The sequence below is a fragment of the Onychostruthus taczanowskii genome, unplaced genomic scaffold, assembly GCF_017590055.1.
Source record: "Onychostruthus taczanowskii isolate IOZ18803 unplaced genomic scaffold, ASM1759005v1 scaffold17, whole genome shotgun sequence".
NCBI lineage: Eukaryota > Metazoa > Chordata > Aves > Passeriformes > Passeridae > Onychostruthus > Onychostruthus taczanowskii.
Genome location: NW_024498906.1, coordinates 11,193,295 through 11,217,106, shown reverse-complemented (window position 1 = coordinate 11,217,106; position 23,812 = coordinate 11,193,295). Strand labels below are relative to the sequence as shown.

General features: G+C 41.0%; 1 protein-coding gene across 1 annotated transcript; it reads left to right on the top strand.

Moving 5' to 3' along the window:
* The first annotated feature begins 83 nt into the window (after positions 1–83).
* Positions 84–23,001, top strand: RRP1B (ribosomal RNA processing 1B). The gene is made up of 16 exons (XM_041399824.1): positions 84–296; positions 4,573–4,655; positions 5,541–5,598; positions 6,286–6,371; positions 7,437–7,498; positions 8,894–9,023; positions 10,539–10,603; positions 11,104–11,267; positions 11,485–11,579; positions 12,398–12,495; positions 12,921–12,940; positions 13,350–13,478; positions 14,160–14,896; positions 17,687–17,833; positions 18,547–18,613; positions 19,681–23,001. Exons 1-16 carry the CDS (start codon positions 164–166, stop codon positions 19,869–19,871), a joined length of 2,265 nt encoding a protein of 754 aa, XP_041255758.1. The 5' UTR covers positions 84–163; the 3' UTR covers positions 19,872–23,001.
* Positions 23,002–23,812: the final 811 nt, after the last annotated feature.

The following is a 23,812-nucleotide window of genomic DNA, read 5'->3' as shown; positions in this document are numbered from 1 at the left end:
CCCGGCACTCCGCGATGCCCCGGCACTCCGCGATGCCCCGGCCCGTCCCCGCGCTCCGCCTCCCCGCGGTGACGGCAGAGCCGGCGTCGCTGACGGCATCAGGCGGAGCCCGGCACGGCGCGGTCAGACCGGGCCGGCAGCGGGGCAGGGACGGGGTCGGGCCATGGCTCCCGCGGCCGTGCAGCCGCCCGAGGTGCAGTTCGCGCAGCGCTTGGCCGCCAACGAGAAGCGCATCCGAGACCGCGCCCTCAAAAAGCTGCGGGGCTACATCGGCGTGCGGACCCAGCGCCCCGGCGGTACGGACCGGGGCGGACCGGGCTGGGAACGGGAACGGGAACGGGGACGGGGACAGAGACAGAGACAGAGACAGGGACAGGGACAGGGACAGGTTCCGGTGCTTGGCGGGGGCAGCGGCGGCCCCGGCGGCCGGACGGCGTGGGGAGCAGAGGAAGCACCACGTGTGCGCCCCGAGCCCGGCACGCCTCCTCGCGGCTTCCTCTCGGGATTGTTTTTTTTTCCATTTCACTTTACATTTTGCCTTTTTTTTTTTTTAATTATTACTTTTTTTTTTCTTTTACCCGGTGCTGCCCCAGCAGCCGGGAGCCCAGGCACTCGTGGATCCTCGCTCGGGAAGGGGCTCGGGAAGGATGGGCTTGGAGCGAGGGAGGGTCTCGCTGGCAGCATTAACAAATCCGGGCTGGGAGCAGGATGGCTCGTGTGCTCTCGGTCCCAAGGAACAAGGAGTAAATGTGCTGAAAATATCCAGGCTGGAAACAATCTGGTATATGCAGCATAAAGTTTAGTCTTCTGTTGTTTCTATGAGGTCTGTTTCCATGACTGATGTTCAGGAGAATCGGAGGGAATCGAGGAAAGCTAAGTTATGTTTCAGCACGTGTGTAATTGCAGCTGATTCTGTGTAACCCGTTTGTTACCTCCACTTCATGGTATCAAGAGTTTTTTTTCTACGTTTTTCCAAAAATTCTGTTTGGAGCTGTATACTGGCACCTTAGAACTAAGAGTTCAGTGATGTCCCTGGAGCCTGTTTGAGGCTGGCAAGGCCAGTCTGAATCTCCCTGTGCCTGAAAGTGCCTCATGTGCACACTTTCCACATGGATGTGTGTTATTCCTATACCTCATATTACATATAATATATATAATGTCATGTATAATCTATATTTTATATTTCTTTTATATATTTCTTTATATTTCTTTTATATAAAACATATCTTTTATAAGCTGCTTTATACATTATTTTATTATATATTTAAATTATTTATTATTGTATATTACATCTATATTTTTTATGTTAGAATACATAATGTATATGGCTTTGGGGAACCAGCCTAGAGCTGACCTCAAGAGCTAAACTGGAGTGCTGGTTGGACCTCTGTGACTTCCTGTATTCACTGTAAAGTGAATATTGTTTCTTGCCTTTCCAAGTAGTATTTGACCCATTAGCCACGTGTGACAGAGGGAAGGTCCCCCAGAACAGCCTTACGGGGTCAGTCCAGGGAGCCAAACAGGCATTATCCCATTCCTGGCAGTTAACACAGATCTAGGGATTGCCTGGGGACTAGGATGGTGTACATCCTGTACCTCCCAAGCACTTTCTATTTTTTAGCTCTGGAGACTTTCTGAGGGGGGCTGTGTGTTCAGCAGTGCTCTGAGCATCTCACTGCAAAGTGCAGATTCCTTGGAGTTTGTGGAAGCAGCCACAGGAAGGACAGGGGTGCCCCTAACTGAGGGAAGAGGCTGCAGGTTCAGGCACTGCTGTAAAACATCATGAAACCACAAGGAAAAGCCACAGCTGAGTTGGGCTGCGAGCCTTTTGCATGTTAAAATCAGCACACCATGGAATGCAAATGAGTAGGAACCAAGGGTGATTAATTTCCAGAGCTCTCAGATTTGCTTGCTGTTAGATACTATCCAAACTGGTAGTATTAAAACAAAGATTTAACTTCTTTGGGCTTGGAGAGAAAGCATATTCAGGAGAGAGGGTTTTTTTAAAGTTATTTATTAATTAGCAGTTATAATTATATAAAAAGTTACATATATAAAGTATATAAAGTTATCTATTATTAGCAGTTATTTATGAATTAGCAATTATATTATAATATATATTATTATACCCATCCAATGTTCTGAGAGGGATTCACACATCAGGCAGCCCAGGTAAGATGCCCTGACCTGAGGAGTTGGGAATGTGCTGACTTTTGGCAGAAGTGCTGGAGTTCACCTGATGTTCAGAGCTGTCAGGTGTTTTATAGGTGGACAGGGCTGCTCTGTGTGCTCTGTGCTAAGGCTGAGGGAGCTTCTTCAAAGAGCCAGAGCTCTTAATTTTCAGCAAGAAGTTAAACTCTTAGAGAGCACTGAACTACCAAATGAATCAATGAAAGAATAGTAAACAGAAATTACTTAGAGTAAAAAAGAGCAGATTGCTGGGGGAGTTTGCTGTCTGACAGAGCTGCACTTACTTGGGCCTGGATCTCTAAGGGATTTATATAATTTCCAACTTATATAATTTCCAATTTATAAGTTTGAAATGTGCCTGTGTGGATCTGGTCCACACAATTTAATTACAATTAATTACAATTATCTAGAATATGAAAAATTGTAACAAATTCAATGGTAGCAGTGTCAAAGCAGCCCAACTCCCAGTGAGAAAGGCTGGCAAAGCTTGCATTAAAGTAGCTCTGAGTGGTTGTAACATGTTCATCCCAGCTCCACTATACACAGAACAGAGCTACTGTGCACAGGGACAGCTACAATTCAAGCCCTAAAGCCAAAATCTTTCTCAGGATAGGTTCAAGGTATAGGCAGCCTTCAGTTCTGGGCATTGTGGTTGCTAATATAATGCATTCAAGTTTTAAAATAACCTTACTTTAGTGGGTTTTATTTGCCAGCTGTGGCTGGGGACAGCACATAAAGTTGAACAACAGAAAACACAATCTTGAAACTACTCTTGAGGCACTGGGATAAGAAAATTGCTTTATTTTTTGGTCAGAGTCTTATGTCAAATGGACACAGGACTGCTTAGGACACTTTAAAAAAGCCCTGTGTGTATGGAAAGCAAAAAAAAAAATTATGTCAAATGGACACAGGACTGCTTAGGACACTTTAAAAAAGCCCTGTGTGTATGAAAAGAAAAAAAAACCCCATGAAAGTCTGTATTTTCTTCCCTCAGAGCACAGGAACAGGCTGTCCAAGGCAGTGGTGAACTTATTGTCCCTGGAGGGATTTAAAAGATGTGTAGATGTGTGGCACTAGGGGACATGGTTTAGTGATGGCCTTGCAGTGATTATCTGAGAGGTCTTTTCCAACCTGAATAATGCTATGATTAAATTCTGTGAACTCCTGAGCCACATTTATAGGTAGCTGGTGATGCCTCTAGGGTTAATGCTGCCTGTGAGGTTAAAACTGCTTCTTACCACTCAGTATGTCACATACAATCCCCTTAAGAAATGTTATTAATTTTAATATTTCAATGAATCTTAAATCAGTGAATCAATTTGTTTCATATTTTATCGTAACAGTACTGTCAAATCTAAGTTAAATGTATAATTAATGCTTAATATTACTGGACACATTGCTTCCTTCATAGCATTTTGCATATCCCCTCACTTCCTTTCTTTTCACGCAAGCAGAGCTAATGTGTTTGCAGGTGTTTTTGTCTGAATGAATTTTGTTTTCAAATGACTTGGTCCACAGAGAAGGTGCACAGTTTATATCTTGCACTGGGTCTCAGGCTTTTTGACTGGCAGACCCCTGAGACAGCGATCTTTTTGGAGCAAATTTGAGGTTTCTGAAGATGATGCCCTTTTCAAAGTGCTTTTTCATGAGATTTCTTGGGAGTATTTAATAGGCCATAGTTTGAAAATAGCTGTAGTAGGTCACTGTAGCTGCCTTGTAACAATGTACTGTTACAATTTTACTTCGCATAAATTTTGCTGATGTAATGAAAAACCCAGTTCTTGAGCAGGTATCAGTGACTTTCTATGTAGTACTTTACTTCTGGAATGTGAAAATATTTTTTTGCTGTTAAAATTCAGGTGTTACTACATCCCAAGACTAACTATCAGAAAAACTTTCATTGTAGTTGATCAGGCTCTTTGACTGTAAAGTTTAATGTAGAAATAAGTGTGTTGATTGCTATAAGTTTATTCTATCAAAACAAACCCCTAGTAAGGAGTAAAACTATTGGTAGAGTGAGACTTGTTAAAAACAACAAAATAAAAAATATCATGTTTCTTGTAAAACTATTTCTGATACTCTCATTAAAAATTTCTTTCAGACTTGGTGTTAAAAATATGCCAGAGGCATTTATCAGAATTATCTTGATATTCATCTTACCTGTGATTGCTTTGAAATTCTTGTTGTTTCAGTACAAGGTAGAAGGTTACAGTTTCTATCACTGTTCTATAGCAAATTGCCTTCCAGTTAATGTGCTTACAGGAGCAACCCAGAAACAATAACAAAAACAAAGAAGAAAGCAGAGAGCAGAGGGAACTGCATGAAAATATTTTGGTATCTTGGTATTTTTTTCCTTTCATTCAGACTTGTTCTGTACTGTAGGTGGCTTCAGTCTGGAAGAACTGCTGAAAATATGGAAGGGCCTTTTCTATTGTATGTGGATGCAGGATAAACCTCTGCTTCAGGTATAGTAACTGAGTTTTTATTTGCTTGAGGGGGTCCCTCTAAAATACACTCTAGGGACATACTAGTTTAGAATGGGGGAAATTATCATTTCTTCCCCCTCCCCTGCAGCCCATTTATGGCAGGTGCAGAAGAGGTGACTGTAACTCGGTGATCTGAACATGAACAGATCATTTTTGGAGTCACCTTCTGAGGGGCTGGTGTAGCTGTTTACCTTTCAGAAGGGGAGCTAAAATAGATGCCTCATGAAATGTTGATTTTGTGTAACTAAAACTGTAACAGCAGGTTGCCCTTAACTGCAGCGACAACATTTGTGCAGATTTTAGTGTGAAAGTTCCACCCTTCCTTTTCCTTTGTTAGTTCAGTAGCACTTCCTCTACTAACAGCTTTGTCCCTACTGCATATTTTTGTCAACTTCTACTAGTTTGTCTCCCTGCTTTCCAAAGGTACTGGTTTTGGAGTACCAGGTCTCAGTAACCTCAATTTTCAGTTCACTTGTCTGCATGAACAAGGTTTGTCTCACACACAGCTCACACCCCTCCACAGAGACCTGTATGAGAGCAGTGCCCCATAAGTTTTGCATCATGTGTTAATTCAAATACATGGGGTTTTTCTCCTCCTAATTTAATTTTGTGTGCTGTCAGAAAGATGGTTTGTGCAGAAATCTGGTAAAATGGACAGGTTTTGGTACCTTTGAAACTTCTCTTCCAGCTGACCTACTACCAGTGCAAGGATAACTGCAGTGCTAAAGCAGATGTTGAGAGAATGTTTTTCATTTTGAGAGATGTTTCGTGAAATTCATACTTCTTGCTGTTTGCTGGTCATATGTTTAGTGAGGAGACCAAACACTAAAACATGCTACACTAACTATATTTATTTACTTCTAGGAGGAACTTGCAGCCAATATCTCCCAGCTTATCCACGTGTTTCAGAATACAGAGACTCGTAAGTACTATTTAATTACCTAGTGCTTTGTAGGGTGCTTGCCTCTTTGGTGGTTCCACTATCACAGTGCCAGAATAAAGACAGACAGACAGGGGGTGTTTTGGTGGTTTTTTCTTTCCTTTTTATCCAACTGGTCAATGTGATTCCATTAAGGGAAGGCAGCAGCTGCAGATTTTTTTCTGGCTGTTGCAGAAGAGTTGTGTCTTCAGTGGGATACAGGTGAGATTTTTGAGGACAGATAGCACAACAAACTTGTCCTCTTACTTCTCCATTCTGCATAGACTGTTCTGTGTATTTCCTGCTCAAAACCAGCCTTGTTGCATAAGCTATTAAGCCACTGGTATTCAAAATGCTTATGAAAATGAGTACTCAGCCAATGCCAAAAATGCTTGGGCAGAAACGGGTGCAGAATAGATATTTTGCTCAAGCTTGTGTGTATATAACACAAAATAGATACAAATCTGTCCCTGTAATTAAACTTGCTTTAAAAAGTGGCTGTGTGCCTTTTCTTGTATTGCTCTCAAGTTTAATTGATTATTGTGGCAGTGTCAAGCCTGTCTTCCCACAGCTCTGTCCCTGTCTCTAGGAGAATCCTAGGGAAGTGCATCCCTTTCTTGAGACCCTTTCAGATCAGCAGAGCAGCCCACTGTGCCACACATGCAGGTGTCTCTCCTTGCTCCCTTGCAGGGCACCTGTTCATCCAGACATTTTGGCAGACGATGAACCGGGAGTGGAACGGGATTGACAATCTGCGGCTGGACAAGTACTACATGGTAATTATATCTCTCTGGTGGTATTATTAAACATAGGTAATTAATAAGAGGTAATTATACCTCTCTGGTGGTGTTTTCTCCTAGAAAATGTGTGGTGCTGGTGTGCTGGAAGGCAGCTCTGTCTGCACAGGCATTGGTGTGTATTGTTAGAGAAGACAAGCTATCATCTTCTTGACACACTGCAGGAGATGTTTGTTTTAAAGGCTTGCTCTCACCACTGTGTGAACCTAAAAGCCAGCACAGTTTGTGTTGGGCTCAAGTGCTTTCCCTTCTAACATAGTGATTTTTCTCATGGATTTCTATACTGGAATATAAATACTGTCTCACAGGACCCTGTATCAACATCAGTAGTTTAGATCAGACTGTTTAAAGACTTTTATGACTGTGCACTAGATCCCCAACTTTCCACCAGTAAAGTATCCACTGTAGTACATTCAGTAGTCAGAATTTTTTCTATAGGAAACAGAATTTTAAAACAGGAAGTAAAATCTTAAAAGGCATACCTTTATAAAGAACAAAATCCCATTACCTTCTTCTTTGAAAGAAGTTAATTGCAGCACATTCACTGGTGGTTTTCTTTCCCAATATTAGCAGATAGAAGTTTTTCAGTAAGTGAAGTGTTTTCACTTCACTTGTCACATGTAAACCAGCCAGCTGAATATGGCTGGTTTATATGTGACTGTATCTTAGTGCAATTTTCAAGTACATTAAATAATTAGTGTTATCGTCTGTCCCATATTGTTGAGTCCAGTTTAAGCTGTGGCTTTTCTTAGATTAAAGCAGTACTTAATGAGGAAATCAGGGATGTGAATCAAGAGAAAGCTGTATAGTAGAAATGATCACGGATGTTTTGTGCTTAGCATAAGAGAATAATTTGTTGTCTTTTTTGCTTCACAGCACCCTTCTGTTGCATTACATGACAGACAATCTGTCAAAACATTCATGTGAGGCAGCTTCCACTTGGTGCTATAGAGGTTGACCAAGAAATCTGTTCATATTACAGTCACAGTGGCTCCTTTACCTGTTTTCATAAACAACATGTTTAACAGATTTTGTGCTTTGCAGCTGATGCGTCTGATTTTGAGGCAATCCTTTGAAGTGCTGAAAAGAAATGAATGGGATGAGGGGTAAGCAGATTTCTGAATGTTGTTGCATCATAAACGAGTCACCCAATAGACCTGTATTCAATATGTCTGTATTCAAATATATTTTCATTTAATAGATCCTTCTTTCCCATAGATGCCACTGTCATGAAGTCTTAATATTAAGGCTTATTTGTTCTTCACATCACTTTGTTTAGAAACATAGTAATGTGTTACACGTTATTAAATTAAATACACTATTTAATGTATTTCATTTTCTGATGTAGCCAGAAGAGCTGTCCATGAAATACCAGCTACAGAGAGACTTGACAGGGCACCTACATCCCAGAAAATACAGAAAAGGAATTTTTTTCTGTGTTGATGGTTTTCTGACTGGCTCTGACTTTCTTTTTAAAGTGTTTATTTTATTGTGGTTAATCATGGTGACTTCTCTTCTGATAAGACAGGACCCCTTAATTGCAAACTAACCTCCTGTTTGTTGTAAACCTCAGTGCTTTTGGTTGTATTTCTTCCATATTCTATTAAAAGGCAAATAATTGCAGTAATTTGCTCTGTCTAGAGCTCTTGCCACTTCTAAGCTCATTGTCTTTAAATGATGAAGAGATTTAAATCTTTTCACTGAAAGTGCTCGATAACCCAGTGTTAAGGTTATCCTTTCTCTCTCTCACCCTCTGAAATGTGGGATGCACACAGGCATGTTTTTGTGGAAACAGAAAGGAATGCAGAGCTAAAGGACATCCCATCCCTGCTGTTCCACCTTAATTTTGCACAGGGTAAATGCCCTCAGGTTGAAGAGATGAAGATGTTGCTTGACAGGAGCAGAAGGTGTGGGAGGAGGTTTGATAAAGCTGAAGCCCTTCTTCCCACACACATGGTCACCCAAACTGATTTCTGACAAGGTTTCTTATGGCTTTGGCCTCCGTCTTTCACTGGAAGGAGGCAGTGTGGGAAGAGAGGATCATGATTCCTTTCTTTGCAGAGTGAGGGAGCTCAAGAACTGCCTTTCCCTCCTGAGTGGAGCCAAGAAGCTCCCTAGCATGACTTTCTTCCCTCTTGTCTTTTAAAATGCTTTTGAAGAAAGGTGTATTAAAGTAAAACTGAAAGAACATTTATGGGTTTTCAGTGTTTTGAATTCTCTTTGGGCCTGGAAATGTTTGTTCTGGGCAAAATTGCAGCAGGTCTTAAAGAATGCCAGGGTCAAAGCTTGGAATACACAAAACTTCATTTTCCTGAAAGACAGCAATGATAGGCCACAGGGTAAAAAAAAAAAAGGAAAAAATTCAAATTGGGTAGCTGTCCATAACTGTAAAGAAGTAGAGTTTGTTTTCAAGACAAGAGTTTGTTTTCAAGGCAAACAAGACATGAGCAATTGAGTACTAATACCTCATTATTTTTTTTCCTATTTTTTGTTTTTTTCAGTCTAGTTGAACCATTGCTGCAGCTATTAATGAAAGAAATTATGGACCCAGACAGCAATTCTCCCACTGGGATAAAGTTCCATTTCATTGATATCTATCTGGATGAATTAGCTAAAGTTGGTGCAAAGGAGGTTAGAAAATACTTTGTAATTTTATTCCTGATTGACGTTAACTGTGGCATGAAGCATCTTAGAGGAAATTTAATTTTTAGTTATTTACTTTTTAATGTTTTTTAATATAACAACACTGAGTAAGCATGAAGAAAGTGACTTACCACAAGTTATGCTTTTGCTTTTGTTCATGTCTTTGACAGTGGGAATATGGTAGTTTCTGTCAAGTTCCTGAGTACTACTATGCTGCTCCAAATTGAGGTTGGAAAAATAGCAATAAAATAGTTAGAGTATTCTCATTTCTTTGTTTCAGAGGGGACTCAGTGTAATTTTCCTTGTGTGAGCATGTTTTCCAGTCTTTGCTTTTGCAAAGGCTGACATAAAGCCTGCTCTTGGCTCGTTGTGTAGCACCTAAATAGAGGAGGAAACTGAACCTTCACAGTTGTCTAATATTTGCTTCTTGTTGTCCGTGCATTGTGCAGTTTACCCCCCACATCCAGATGTTTGTTTTGCTGGTGACATCTGTCTTGCTCTGCTGTGTCTTGCTGTGACAGTTAATTTGTGGCCCTTAATTTTGGCTGCTGTTCCAGTGGGGCAGAGTTTTGCAGCAACAAAGCCAAGGAGCATCTCTGCTGTCCCTCCACCCTTCCTGCTGCCCCATGTTTATCCCAGGCTCCTCCTCAGTTACCTCCCCTTGCCTCTGGCCTCTGATATTTCTCCTTGCAATGGACAAAGCTCTCAGCACTTTTCCATTCCTATTCCTTGCAGTCAGTATTCAAACCAATCCTGCCTGCAGGTTTTGAGGTTCTGGATTGTGGCTCAAGAGAGATGAAGTCTGCACCAGAGAATTGGAGCCCAAATAATTTCTGCAGCTCCACAGTCACACAACTGTAGCTAAGCGGGAGCCTGGAGAGGGGAGTGAGTCCCCCAGACTATTTGAAATCACAGATGATGCTCATAAATTATATTGTGAAGGGAAGGGTCTTTACTGTAGCTGAGAGGGTTTTGGCCTCCACAGTCACACAACTGTAGCTAAGCGGGAGCCTGGAGAGGGGAGTGAGTCCCCCAGACTATTTGAAATCACAAATGATGCTCATAAATTATATTTTAAAGGGAAGGGTCTTTATCTCTACTGTAGCTGAGAGGGTTTTGGTGCAAGCAGCCCAGTTAAGAGAAACCCAAGTCCTATTCTTGTCTGCTACAGACCTGTGGGAAAGTACACAAAATTGTTTGAGCTTTCTCTGCCTCATGGTTCCTCGTCTAAAGTAAGAAACTTTGTTGTATTTCTGTACTCAGCAGAATAAAGTCTGCAAGGCAGTCAGTGGTTTGATAGTACTTCCAGGGAATATGTGGAAGTTAGTGGTAACAAAAAGGCCCTGGATACCTCTGCCAGTTGGAATTAGATAATATGCTGAAAGACTGTTAAAGAAGATCCCCCAATACCAATTCCTGTACAAACACCAATATTCAAGGAATTTCAGTGAACATATACAGCATTTTCTGTACTCACTTTTTTTTTTCTTTTCAATCAAACAGCTCACAGCAGACCAGAATCTCAAGTTCATCGAACCTTTCTGCAAAATTGCTGCCAAATCAAAGGAGTAAGTTTGATGAAAGGATAAATATTTTTTAAGAATGAAGAAACTCTGAATATGGTAATAAATGGATCAAAGAATCACAATTTCAGAATGTAGAGAAAGAAGGGTATTTTACCAGCAATGTGCACAGTCATTTGAGGATAACTTGTGTTTATCAAAACCATAGATAGTCTCCATGGATTTATAAGAGCTATATCAAACTTTGTTGATTAATTTGTCCAGTTACTTTAATTTTTTAATGCATTGAGCAGCTGAGCTGCTCCTTTGCAGTCTAATATAGGTCAGCATATGAAGAGTGAAATTTAAGAGAGGCACATTAGCAGGACACTGCTTGGATTAAAGGATTTCTGTTTAGGGAGTAGCAGGTTCACTTTCATCATCTGAAGAGCTCAGTGCTCTTCCACATTCTTTCTCATCCATTTTCCCTCAAGTTCCCACATTTTTAACATGGGAGGGAGGGTGTTTATGCTCTGCCTTTGGGCTCACCCTGCTCTCTGTGACAGTCGGCGTGTGCTGCACGCTGTGGCCACCGGTGTCTTTGAGATGATCGTGGATCAGTCCCCCTTCGCCATCGAGGACCTGATGAAGGAGCTGGGTACCAACAGCGATGAGGAGAACGTTTCTGAAGAAGGCAAACAGGAAAATGAAGAGATGCTTAAAACCAAAGGTAACTCTAAATTGCCCTGGTAAGAGTTGCTAGGATGGAAGAGCCTGTTTCCTGAAAATACATTTCTGATTTCTGCTCTCAACCAATCAAATGCATGTTCAGGGTGTAGTGAGACTAGTTGTGTTTTCCTGTCTTCCCTTCAGATGTGCTTAATAAAGCTTGTTCTTTTGGAGTCACTCAGACAAAGCATTAATATTCAGTCTTTTTTCTATAATAGCAGACAAATGTCTATCAAGAAAATCAGCACAGAATGCTGAAAACACAGAGGATATCAGTGAAAATGCTGACGATGGGATCGGGACTGTTCTTCAGGTTTGTGGCTCTTTTGCTCTCTTACTGATATTTTGCTCCCTTTTTTCCTCATCCCTTTCAAGAGGTGCAGAAATAAAGTGTGTTAATAGATAAACATGTTCGAAAATTTTAATCTCGTGATTTATTGTAAGGTGGTATTTATGTAATGTGTGTTCTGTGAGTGGTAATTAAATAAATCCATGTCTAAATTCCTCTTTCCTCTCTCCCTTCTGTTTTCTGCTCCTCCCTTCCTGTTTCAAGAGTTAAAAAATGTGTGTGCTAAAAGCCAAGTCAGTGAGGGTGGGGAAGCAATCAGCCTAATTTCCATTGAACATGTATGATGGGATACATAGGAGAGAGGGTAATATGTTACAATTTGGGTTTTCTAAACCCAGGGCCAGTGCAGTGTAGTGATTCTGACAGATCCTCCCATCAAACACACATGCAGGTGGATACATTTCACCTATCTGTGGCTTTTAAGCAAGAATTAGGACATGCCACACTTTAAAAATGATATTTAGCTAAATATTTATGGGCGTTTTGAAGTGGGTTGGCTTCTCTGTTGAGTAAGAATTAAGGTTAGGAACGTTTGAGAAAGTGATACCAAGTTCAGCTGTACTGTTAATGAAGCAGCCATCTGTACAAGTCAGTGTGTGAAGGGGGTGTGAATTTCAACAGAGGAAAACATTTGGGCTTTAAAGGAGGTGTCTGTTTCAAGATGTGTATCTCTACAAGTTACCTATTGAACTTAATACTTGATATATTTGTAACACAAATCTTGCATGGGTTATCTTGCATGGATAAACTCAGAACAGCTGTGATATACTTTCCTCCAACAGTTTGATTACAAGGCTGTTGCTGACAAAATCTTCGAATTTGCAAGCAAGAAAAATACACCTTCCCTGAACAGAAAGCGGCTGTACAAGCTGGTCAAAAAGTGAGTTCTGCTGAAATACACCTTGTCCTAAGCTACTTTGGTTTTCTTTCTGCCCAACCTGTCTTGACCTGGCACCATTGTCATGCTGTTCTCCATTGGCACCAGACAGCTGCAGCCAGTTGTTTATCTGCACAGTGTGGGTTTGAACTGCAGGATGGGACAATAGGTTGGATGTGGGGCAAGGAACAGATGCAGGAAAAGTGTTACACTGTTGTTTTCTCAATACTTTCAGTGATTTGTTTTGAGTAGGGAGGTTACTGAGGTGGATTTCTTCGGGAGTTTGTAAGTTCCTATGCAAAAATGTGTTGTTCCTGTTTTGACAAAACCATAGTAAGTGCAGTGATGCTGTTCTGCTAGTGTTATTATTGGCACTGAATGAGTAACAAAGTTTTGGTTTTTCTTTTTTCCCTTCCTCTCACCTGCAGGTTCCAGGACTTAGCAGAAGGTAAGGACTGAGCAGCAGACAGAGACAGTAGTTATTTTCCATTAAATTGTATATAATGTTCTCATTTAGTGTGTATTGGAATTATTTTTCTCCTCTTTTTTTGATGTGCATTTCAAGAATATTGTATTGGGGGGGTATTGTGGATTCTTAAAATCTCATTAAGACACATTAGACATATTTTGGAGATGGCCAAATTCCTTTCACAATTTGAGCAACTCTGTACTTTGTCCTTAAATGAAAGATGATTATTTTTGCTTAAACAAATAGGAGTGGGTCGTGTGCTTTGCTTTAATTTGTGTAGAGAAAGAGGAGTTTTTTCTTTCTGTGGGAGTTATGCTGTATATGCGCAGCATAACTATTCATAGAAGTAGGACTCTCTGTTTTCTGAGACCTTATCCTTCTTCAACAGGAATCTTCCCCCAAGATATTCCTGAAGATGTTTCTACAGATGAAGATGATGATGATGAATCTGGTAGGCGAAAGCGAAAGAAAAAAGCTGTCAAGCCTTGGCAGCAAAATGAGCTGGAAAAAGTAAAAGGTAAGGCAAGATCAATATCTGGGAGACAGACACTCTGCAGTGACTTGTGCAGTTTGGCAAAGTGTCAGATAAAAGCTGTTCTGAGGAAGGCAACACTACTGCTCAGGATGTGCTGATCTGTATCCTGTTGTGATGAAGGTTAAATATGAAATTCAGTTCTTGTTGAAAGTTGGGGGAGTTCTCTTCCTAATTCTGAGGCAAGCATCACCTCAAAAATTTCAGTCAAAAGCAGAACTGGAAGCAGCTGTTTGCGTTGCTCCTTTGAGCAGGTGCATTTACTGCAGGAAAGCAGAAACATGTCAGTCTTAAGAAAAGTGTTAGAATATAAGAATTTGGGGATGTTGGAATACTGAACCCCTGAGCTGCCCTTGTGATGGGCTTAACAGGTGGGTAATAATAACTCTTTTTAGGGATGTTGCTATGAAAAATAGGGTTGCCACAGGGAATGGTTTAGATCTTACCTGTGACAAGGCAAAATTAGCAAAATATTAATTAGGCCAGGCGTCATCAGACTGCAGTGTCCTGAGCAACTGTAACAGTAAACCTGTTGTGCAGGCTGATAACAGGAAAATGGTGCACCTATTTTAAAATAAAAGAACAAAAATAGAATAGAATTCAGTTGTTGTAAGTACCTTTGTGTTTCACATGTGTGTTATGGCATTCTTTTTGGGATACATTTAGAGGATAAAGAAGAGCTGTCAAGTGGGAAGGTGCCATCAGTTCCCCAGAGGAAGAGGAAAAAAAGGAAGAAGAGGGACAGCCCAAGTGCTGATTCTGGAACAGCTGATGGAAATTGTGAGGAGGGAAAAGCTGAAACATCTGGATCCAATGCTTCTAGCCAGGAAAAGGTGCCAGAAAATAAAAAGGAGAGGAAGAGAAAGAAATTGCTAGTAAATGAGGCTAGTGAGACCACAGATGTAGCAACTGACACCAGAGAAAATCACAGTATCTGTGTGCAGAACAGTCTGACTGATGCAGAACAGAGTAAAAAGAGGCAGTTGAAGAAAATGAATCCAAAAGTGCAGAATGTTCCTCCAAAACCAGCGTGTCAGAATGGACCAGCCACTGCCAGTGCAGCAGAGGATGTCAGCCCTTCTGTCACTCTGTTACCCTCCAAGGCTGTGAAAAAGAAGCAGAAAGCAGGGGCTGTCCTGGTCAATGGGGATCCCCCTGTGCAGCAAAATGACCTGAAACCCAGCAAGGAAGGCTTGCTGGGGACCCTGCCAAGAAAGGCAGGGGCTGAATCTGCACCCTCCAAAAAGGTCACACTGAAGACAAAGTTAGTTGGTTTGGAAGGGATGAAAGTCTCCAGTCAGAATGGAGCAACTCTGAAAAAGAAGAGAAAAGTGAAAGAGGTGCTAAACTCTGTCGAAGCCAATGGAGTTCTGGAGACTGTATGCAAGAAAAACAGGAAGGTGGTATGTACATCTCATTCTTTTCTCTGCCTGCTTCAGGAACTGGCAGGCTCATTTTCTGATCTGGCTTTAGCTTTCTGAGCATGGGGCTGCATGGGCTGCTTGCTGATGTCATCATGCATTATCACCAAAAAAGAATGTGATTCCCCAGAAATCCACACACTGCTACAGTGTCACATCCTCCTGTACAATGACACTAAATCCTGTGCCAGCCACTCAGCTGGAAGAACCCATCTAGCTGAAAAATGGGATGTTAGGGGCAAAATGGGGTTGTCTTTTTTTGTCTGTTTTTCCTTTGGTGTCTGGGTTAATTATTCCTTTGCACTGGGTCTCTGTTTGAGCTTTAGAGCATGCTCACAAAGGGCATCATATTTTGGCAAAACAGAAATGGGAAGATGGAACATTCCTTCTGCAGCAGCAGCACACAAGATTAGGATCAGCTCCTTGTGAAGCTGCCCACAGCAATTCCAGGAGTGGCTTCTTCTGTTTGCTCACTGCTCTATCTTAAAAAAACTGATAGGACTGTCTGGGGAAAGGATTTGGGGAAGGGAATAGACACTGGAACCTTGGAATAGAGAATATGACACTGTGACCTTTAATGTCATCAGGCTGTGTGATCACATTTATGAATGGTCCAGTTTTTTATAAACACAACACTGTGCTTGTTCACTAGGAAGGTCTGACGTCGTCTTCTTCAAAAATGTATGCCTTGCATTTTGACAACAACCTATTTTTTTGATCTCTCTGCCTTGCACCCCCATTTTCTTCTTTGTAATAGGTAGAACAGTGTTGATTTTTCTCAGTGATTTGAGAATCAAAAACCATTTTGCACTGTATAGATTTGATAGTGTGGCTAAAAAGAGAGTGCAGGTGTTCTTCCCTCTCCTGTTATTGAAATTCTTTTTAACTGCTCATTTCCAATGCATATTCACCCTAACACATTCAGGAGTTTAGGTACATTCTTGGAAGTGTTGCTGACAGTCTTACTTTGGTGAAAAAAAATTGATAAAGCACAGATGAGTTTAGGAGTACAAAAAAGAGTTGAAGCTTCATGTTTTGAGCCTATGAGCTCACTTCTGTTTGACTTATGTTTAAACCTGTAGGATTAGCTAAGTAGTGCAGCCTTGTATATGGAGACAGAACTACTCAGTCCTTCACAGGAGAAAAAATTCATATTGAAACTTTGCTTAAACACTAATAACATAACTGACATTTTCTATGTTTTGCTGATGAAGTGCTGAGAGGGAGGAGCCAAAAGGTTTCTCTCTCCCCACTATTCAAACTGCGTTTCTCTCACTGTGGGGCTTCCAAAGTAGGAACCATTGGCTTTTTCTCCTACTTCAATATTCCATGTTTCACACCTGGTTTTTCTTTGCCTATAAAAGTTTAATTTCTAAGAAAATATGATTATGACACCCCCATCTCTTTCTGTGAGAGTTTGCTGCAGGTTGACCAACAGGTTCCAAGACCTGTGACAGATTCAAGATAAGAAGTTCCTGCAGAGTTCATGGGAGTTGTTGGCACAGCTTAGTGTAGGACTGAGGGAAAGGCAGCAGCACAACCCCAGCACTGGCCTGTTGGCTGGCAGGACATGGGCTACTGGGTCACTCTTCATGTGGAATCCCAAAGAAATTATGGCGTTTGCTTTTTCTTGCTCAGTCCACATGGTTGTGTGTGTTAAAAGGGGTGGAGACAAGGAAAGTTGGACGTTGAGTCAGGAGGAGAGGGAGAATACTGATGGAAGAAAGAAGAGGTCAGGGTAAAGCTTAAAATGTACAAATGCAGAGGAAATTAAGCTGTGCTAATTTTGTTTTCATTGCTTGAGAAATAACATGTTGTTTTCTTTCCTGGTTTTAGTTATGTAATCCTGGCCTCATGCCCAGAAATGAGGGGCATGTTTTGATTCTTGATTTCAAGGACAACACACACCTCCAGAAAATTAGCTTCAAATATTCAGAGGAATGAGGAGGAGGAGGAGAAGGGGAAAAAACCAGACGAGATCAGCATTATTTCAGAGTTGTCTCCACAACTCAGAAAACGAGAAGTCTTGTGGTTTTTCCTTCTATTTGAAACAGAAGTGATTTTCAGATCAAAAGAGGCCATATCTGCTGTACATTTCCCACAGTTTGTTAGTGAATACCTTTGGAATTCCATGTCTCTAGGTTGATGAGAAGCATAACTGAACTTCCCCTCACCACAGTCCACAGACAGCAGGTTACAAAGCTCTGCCAGTGCTAGTCCTAAGAATTGCCTTGTACTGGAGACAAGAATTGCTTTAACTATCATAAAACTGTGAATTATAGTCAGCAAACCAGTAGCACTACACAATAGCTGAATTTCTGAAAGTATAGTCAGATTTCATTCTCCATTTTTTTCTTCAAAGTCTTCATCTTAGCCCAAAGCTGTGTTTGTTCATGAGTTATCTTATTCATCCAGGGGTGCCACAGAAGAGTTTTTGCTTATGGTGAAGGAAAAAAAACGATCACTTGTGTGCAGGAGTGATGGATCAGTTGCAAAGTATCCTCATCCACATGGAGAAAACGTGTTTGTTTGCACTCTGCTTGGCTTGGCAGATCTATTACAAATTCTTCCTTTTGTGCTTTGCAATGACTTCCCTATTTCTGCACAGAGCTTGCCTTAAACTTCTGCTTTCAGTCATGCTAATTGCAAAATTACCTGCTGGGAGCTAAACATGGTGATTAACTGATGTGATGTGAGGACTGGTCACAGTACTAGGTATTAGTTAATGCAGAACTTTGTACTGAAGCATTTTTCCTTTTCCCTCCTTGACAGGAAAGCAGTACTGCTCTGTCACCATTAAAGAAAAAGAAAGCAAAACCAGGAAGTGATTTTGTAAAATTTGAAAAATCAACTGTACCAAAGGCAGTGTTCTTCAGGAAAGCCAGAAGCGCCATCTCTTCCACCAGGACACCCATGCAGGTGAGGTCATCTCACAAAGGGTAGCTGAGTCTGGGAACAAATGTCTTCCCAAGCAATCTCCTCATCACTCATGATGTCTTTTCCACTCCCTGTTAGTCTCCCAGCATAAGCAGATATAACTGGAAATGCTGATGCTGTAGACAGAGTCACACGTGGCTCCAGAATTTCAGAAAATGAGTTATAGAGGTCTCTGAAATCTTTCTCCCTCCCCTCTGCTTTCAGCCTTCTTGTTGAACACACAGCATTCTGGATCTGCTCATTTCACAAGAAAGCAAAAACAAACTGATTTCAGTCTTGCAAAGGGACTTTGAGCCTCTGTTTCTTGTTTGTGGAAAGTGGAAACAGTGCAGGGCTTCAAAAGTCTGCCCTCTTCTCTAGACCTTTTTAACATTTAAAGCTTTTCAAGTCCTCTTAGCAGTTTGAGGCCCGAGTGCAGTGGGGCCAGTCTGTTTAACACAAATATCTTCTTGTTTGTTGTTGACTTACATAATGACATTAAGGAGAGTATGTGATTTCTGCACAAATGGAGTATGTTTGCTTTTGGCTAGGAAAACAGTGCTGTCTTAGCAGCAGTCAGTGCCAGAGGATTGGGGTAGTTCTAAGCAAAATAAAGGAAGAGGTAGGCTGTTTTACATCAGTGGATGCAAGTGAAAGAACTCAAAGCATTGCCTCTAAAATCTTATTTTATTTAATGTCTTTGTTTTGCTTTATAGTTGAACAAACTGCAGACACCCAGCTCCAAAAGAGTCACGTTTGGTTTGAATAAAAACATGACTGCAGGTGAGTCTGATATGTGTATGTTTGTCCACTGTCTCTCTGGTAACTGAGGAATGGGGAAGTTGTACACACTCACATACCTCTGGAACACCTCTAAAACAGGATGGTTCTGTTCCTGTCTCACTATTTGTTTAGTTTACAAACTCTCCTCAAGTTCCTTTCCAAAAGAGATGGTAAGGTTTAGGACATTCAGCCCTGCAGGTAGGCTTGAGCAATTCCAGGGTGCTGCATTAGTGACCTGCAGAAGGAGCTTCATGGGTGGAAAGCTGCAGCAGGGTTTGAACTTACCTTCCTGAACTGCCTGTTTGCAGAACTCCTCTGGATACACATGCACTTCACAGTCTTCATTGCTCACTTCTGTTTCCCAAGGCAAAGATGCTGACATGCTGAGAAAATCAGACTTTGTAGTAGCAAAGTTTGCTTTTTATTTTGGCTGCTTGTGGCTTATGAATGATCATGAGTAGATAAAGGTCACTTCCCTTCTGTAAGCAGGCGGTGTTTTCCCTGTTAAATAAATGTCTTGCTCCATAGCCTACAATTATATTCCATGTATTCATTTAGCTACTTTTTAACTCTGAAGTGTGCAAAAGGTAAAGTTCAAATTGAGAACAATGTATTTAGGTAAATGTCTTCATGTTAATATAACACAGCTGAACAAAATGAAAAATAGGTGCCTCCCTGCTGGCTGAAGGGATGGCCAAGAGTCTCTGGAGCTGTTCAGCAGTCAGAGTAGAGACACTGCTTACCCACTGTCATCTTTTAAAGTCCGGTGTGGTGTTTTTCAGGATAGCTGGAACACTTGTGTCTGAGGAAAAGGCCCAGGGTCTCTGGTGGTCTGTGGAACCACGGGGAGGGTTCACGGTGGATTGCAGCAGACCCTGTTCCCCAAGGGGCTCTGCTGAGAGATGTGCTTCACCACCATCTCTTTTCTCTGCCAAGGCTTCTGAACCTTGCTGGGCTTGAGGATCTGACTCAGACTTCTAGGGCTGGGAATCTCCACAGTTGATTGACAGGCCCAGTTATTGCACGGGTTGCATTTCTTTGTAACTTGTTGACTTGTTTTTCAACAGAATTTAAAAAGACTGACAAAAGTATATTAGTGAGCCCAGAAGGACCCTCCCGTGTGGCTTTCAATCCTGAACAGAAACCTCGTCATGGGGTGCTGAAGTCACCCACAGTAACCCCAGCAAAAGAGCCCCAGATGAAGAGACCATTTACTATGTCAGCTAAGAAGAGACCAACTGCTGTGGACTTCTTTTAAACCAACAAATGTGGCCTACTTTTGTACAGGACATTTTGCTAACCTAGAATGTTCTCTGGAGGTATTTTGAACTTCTTTATTTTTTTAAGTTAATACAAATTGTATATACAAAATTCTGATTATGACCTGGGTCATTGCTATTTTGAAACCACTTCAGCTCTACCTTGAAATACTTGTTTTATCTTTTTACAGAAAAGAAACAAAACCCAATCTCTGCTCAGGTTTGGTCTACAAAAAGTATGGTCTCTGCCCATGTCATTCCCAAGAGACTTGTCCATTTAATTAAGGAATGTTCAGGGTTTGATTGTTCCAGTGATTTTTTTTTTTTGAGCCAGTGTAAGACAACTTGCACTTCATGCTGTTAAACTGTCTTTCATTAGACAGAGATTAAATTAGAAAAAGGCAATGTAAATTTTAAGCCTACTTGTTTTAAAATTCTACTCTGTCATTTATCATGTGCCACCCTTGGCATCCTGTTAATTCTTCTGGAAATAATGATTACCTTGTGTGTCTGTTTAATAACAGCTGGACTTGGGTAGCTTTGCAGCTAGCAAGTGATCTTTCCCTGGGATAAGAAACCCTTAGCTGTTGCTCAAGTGCTCACTGGTGCAAATAAACTTTCACAGCTGGTTGCCTGCTGAGTTGGGGACAACTCACCCCATTATTTTCAGTAATGCAAGTGCCAAAGCTGGCTTCAGCCTGTCACACTGTGAGCTGGCTCCTTCTCTTCACTGAACTGAAATTCGTGCTCTTGCGCAGGAGAAATCTTTGCTATTTCCAGGTCTTCCCCCAGCCCCCTCTGCTGCCTTTCCTGAAGGTCTGACAGGACTCCTGGTTTTCTGCTTCAGCAGCTGGTGGCACCACATTGAGCCAGAGCTCAGCCCTCATTCAGTGCATGAACCTCTGCCTGGACTGAAGTGAGCTAGAAGGTGTAGTGCATCTTTGGGTAGTTCACATCTCTCTGAAAGCCTTGTGCCCCTCAGTACAGGGTGAAACTTTATAGCCCATGCAGCTTGGTTTTGGTTTTGATGTAGAATCAGATGTCCACTTGGCATTTCTTGGAGTTCAGTTTTTATTTGGATATTTTATTACTACTCTGCGTGTTTTGTTTTTAATTTGCTTCTTTGGTAAAGATTGAGGTGCATTGCTGCAAGAGATCATTTATGTAATCTGAATGGGAACAGGGAGGAGGGGAAGAGTAAATTAAAATAAAACATTTTTTTTATAAAATTGGAAGGTTTGAAATAGTTTTTTGGAAATTTTCCTTATGTGAATGAGGCAAAGGCTTTGCAGCAGATCTCTACATTAGAGCTCAGCTTGGAAGCACAGCCTGGTGCCAGAGCAAAGTTATTCATGAAACTTCACGCCAGTTATTCCTGTGATCCTGTAAGAGAGAGGGTGAACCTGCTTCATTACCTTCTCTTAGGATAACTGGATTATCAGTTAAATAAACTGATAAATTTTTATTTAGCTACTTCAGCCAGCAGAAGTACATTTTGTGACATATTTGCATACTTCAGTGCTGTTTTTTACCAGTCCTCTGCCAGATTACTCCTCATAAGCAACAGTATTGAAACTGTTCTTTTGTACCTCATCTACAATTGCTTCAAAATACTGGGGTACTTCCAGATGGCTGGTTGGTCTCAGCTGCTCAATTCTAATCCATCCCAGTTCTCCCACTAAGTTTGTGGTAGTCCATGGTTTGTGATACTGCCAGAAATTAATTTTGCTCTTGACTTTTCCCATTTACAGCGAAGGACTGAATTTCATTTGGTTTTGGTATTGGTCTGGGCTGCAGCTCTTTCTGTGATCAATAAAGAACTCTGGAGAATACGTTGATGAATTATATTCATTTATGCAAGTATAGTTCATTTATGTTTTAAAAAACTCATTGTATATTAGCATAATGGATTTTATTGACAAGATGATGGTTAGTAGGGTGTAACAGCCTGTTCAGTATGTTGTACTGTTAGTTTGTCCTGTGGGTGAAAAGTCTCCTGTGGAATATGCATAAAACCATTTGTATGTGCATGGTTGTGAATGCCTCAGGTTGGAGATGCCACATTCCTCCAAGGATAGAGATGCAAAGAGTCACTCAGTGGATCTGGTGTGCACAGAAAAATCCAGGATCCAAACACATTGGGGTTTGGTTTGAATACATATAACATATTATGGAAATGTATTGATTCTCTGGGTCTTTCTCTGTTGATTGTAGATCCACTGAACCTGTTGCTTGTCCAATTATTTTGTTGTCCACAGTGTTAAATGGAGAGGGCAGAAATGGCAGTCAGGTTTTTATCTAAAATTTTAGTGATGTGATTGCTTGTTGCAGTACATCCATAATCCATCTGTGCCATGAAACTGGTGCAGTGTTTTGTAAATATACCTGTGAGGTGGGTATTGTTTTCAGTGGGGTCTGGACAACTTTACAAACAAAACCTGACCACTGTCAATGCAGTTTATTCAGCATTGTTTGGTCACATTTGAATACATTACCCAAATTATTTGGAGAGTGACAATGCCAATAAACATTGAAGACCAAAAAAAAAAAAATAGAAAAAAGGAATGTAACTCGCAATATCCACTGCACAGACACAATGGTACTCTGAGGAGAGATGTATTGGTAAGAAAAGAGAAAGGAAAACTCATCTGACCTGTTTGATGTCACTTCATGGGATTTTTTTCAGTGTTCTTCCAGCTCCCTAGCTGCCAGCCATGCTCTGAGTAAAAAATAATGTGGCCTCACTTTCAAAGGACTTTCAGTGTGGTTTTTAATGATTGTCTTTGTATTTTTGTTACAAATCTGATCAACTTTGTCAGGCTCTAATAGTTTATAATTCTTCATAGTTTCAAGAGAACTCAAAAGCACAGAATTAATTCAGCAAGGCAAAAAGTTGAAATTGTATTTCAATTATTGGATATGCAAGATCTCTCACAGTTAGTCTGTCAAAGCTGTGTGACTTGGAGAGTATCCAGTGCCCTTCGTGATGAATTACCTGCTCTGAGAGTTCATTAGAGACAGGGAAAAAAGTATCATTTTATGTTCCTCTGCAAGAGCATTGTTAATACAAATACAATGTCTAAGCATGACATCATTTAATCTAGTCCAATAAACCATATTTTTTGTGGATGTTGTATTTTGGGTAAATCTGTGAATTTGGGAGGTTGGAGAGGGTAACATCTGGGGGGGCCACTTGAAAGCACAAAGGAAGTTGTTCTTGCTGGTGTGCACCTGCTATCTGTCTCTTCCTTTTCTTTGATAGTATAAAGAGCCCAAAGACTCAGACACTTCTGGAGTAGGCTTGGCACAGGACAGAGCTATTAATACGCCTTGAACTTTATACCTTTGGAACTGGGTAAGAGATAGCAGCACCTAAAAGATTGCTCAGGAGAAATTAGGAGATCACACCCTGTCACTGCTTGGTGATGAAAATTGAAAACCAAAGTGATGATGTGGCAGGATGTGCCAGGATAGGTGGGAGATGGACACTTGGAAAGCTCTTGGCCTGCTTGTTACCAGCAGCACATCTGAAAGAATTCATGTACAGACAAATCCTGCACAGGGTGCTGCAGCCCCGCCTCAGGTAGTGGCAGGCCCTGCACCTGCTCAGGATCAATTAAAATTAATCACAGTGTTTTGCAGGCACATAATTTTCAGGAATGCAGAAGTAATTATTCAGACAAAGAAAACTGATCTATCCCTACCAGTGTCACTAGTAAAGTTGAACAATGAATCCTCAGGTATTGTAAATGCAGGGTCACCGATGAAGGAAGGAATGATGAGGAGGACTCTATCTTACCACAAGATTAATTTATTACTTTATTATATTATGTTAAAGAATCCTATACTATACTAAAGAATACAGAAAAGATACTTACTCAATGCTAAAAATATAACAATGAAAACTCATTACTCTTTCCAGAGTCCCAACACAGCTTGG

Bases quoted from the DNA above. Each gene is read 5' to 3' on its own strand.
- RRP1B (XM_041399824.1), top strand. From the start codon at position 164: ATGGCTCCCGCGGCCGTGCAGCCGCCCGAGGTGCAGTTCGCGCAGCGC. The intron at 11,268-11,484 runs GTAACTCTAAAT...TTTCTATAATAG, and splicing joins AGAGATGCTTAAAACCAAAG to CAGACAAATGTCTATCAAGA. The intron at 14,897-17,686 runs GTATGTACATCT...CCTCCTTGACAG, and splicing joins GCAAGAAAAACAGGAAGGTG to GAAAGCAGTACTGCTCTGTC.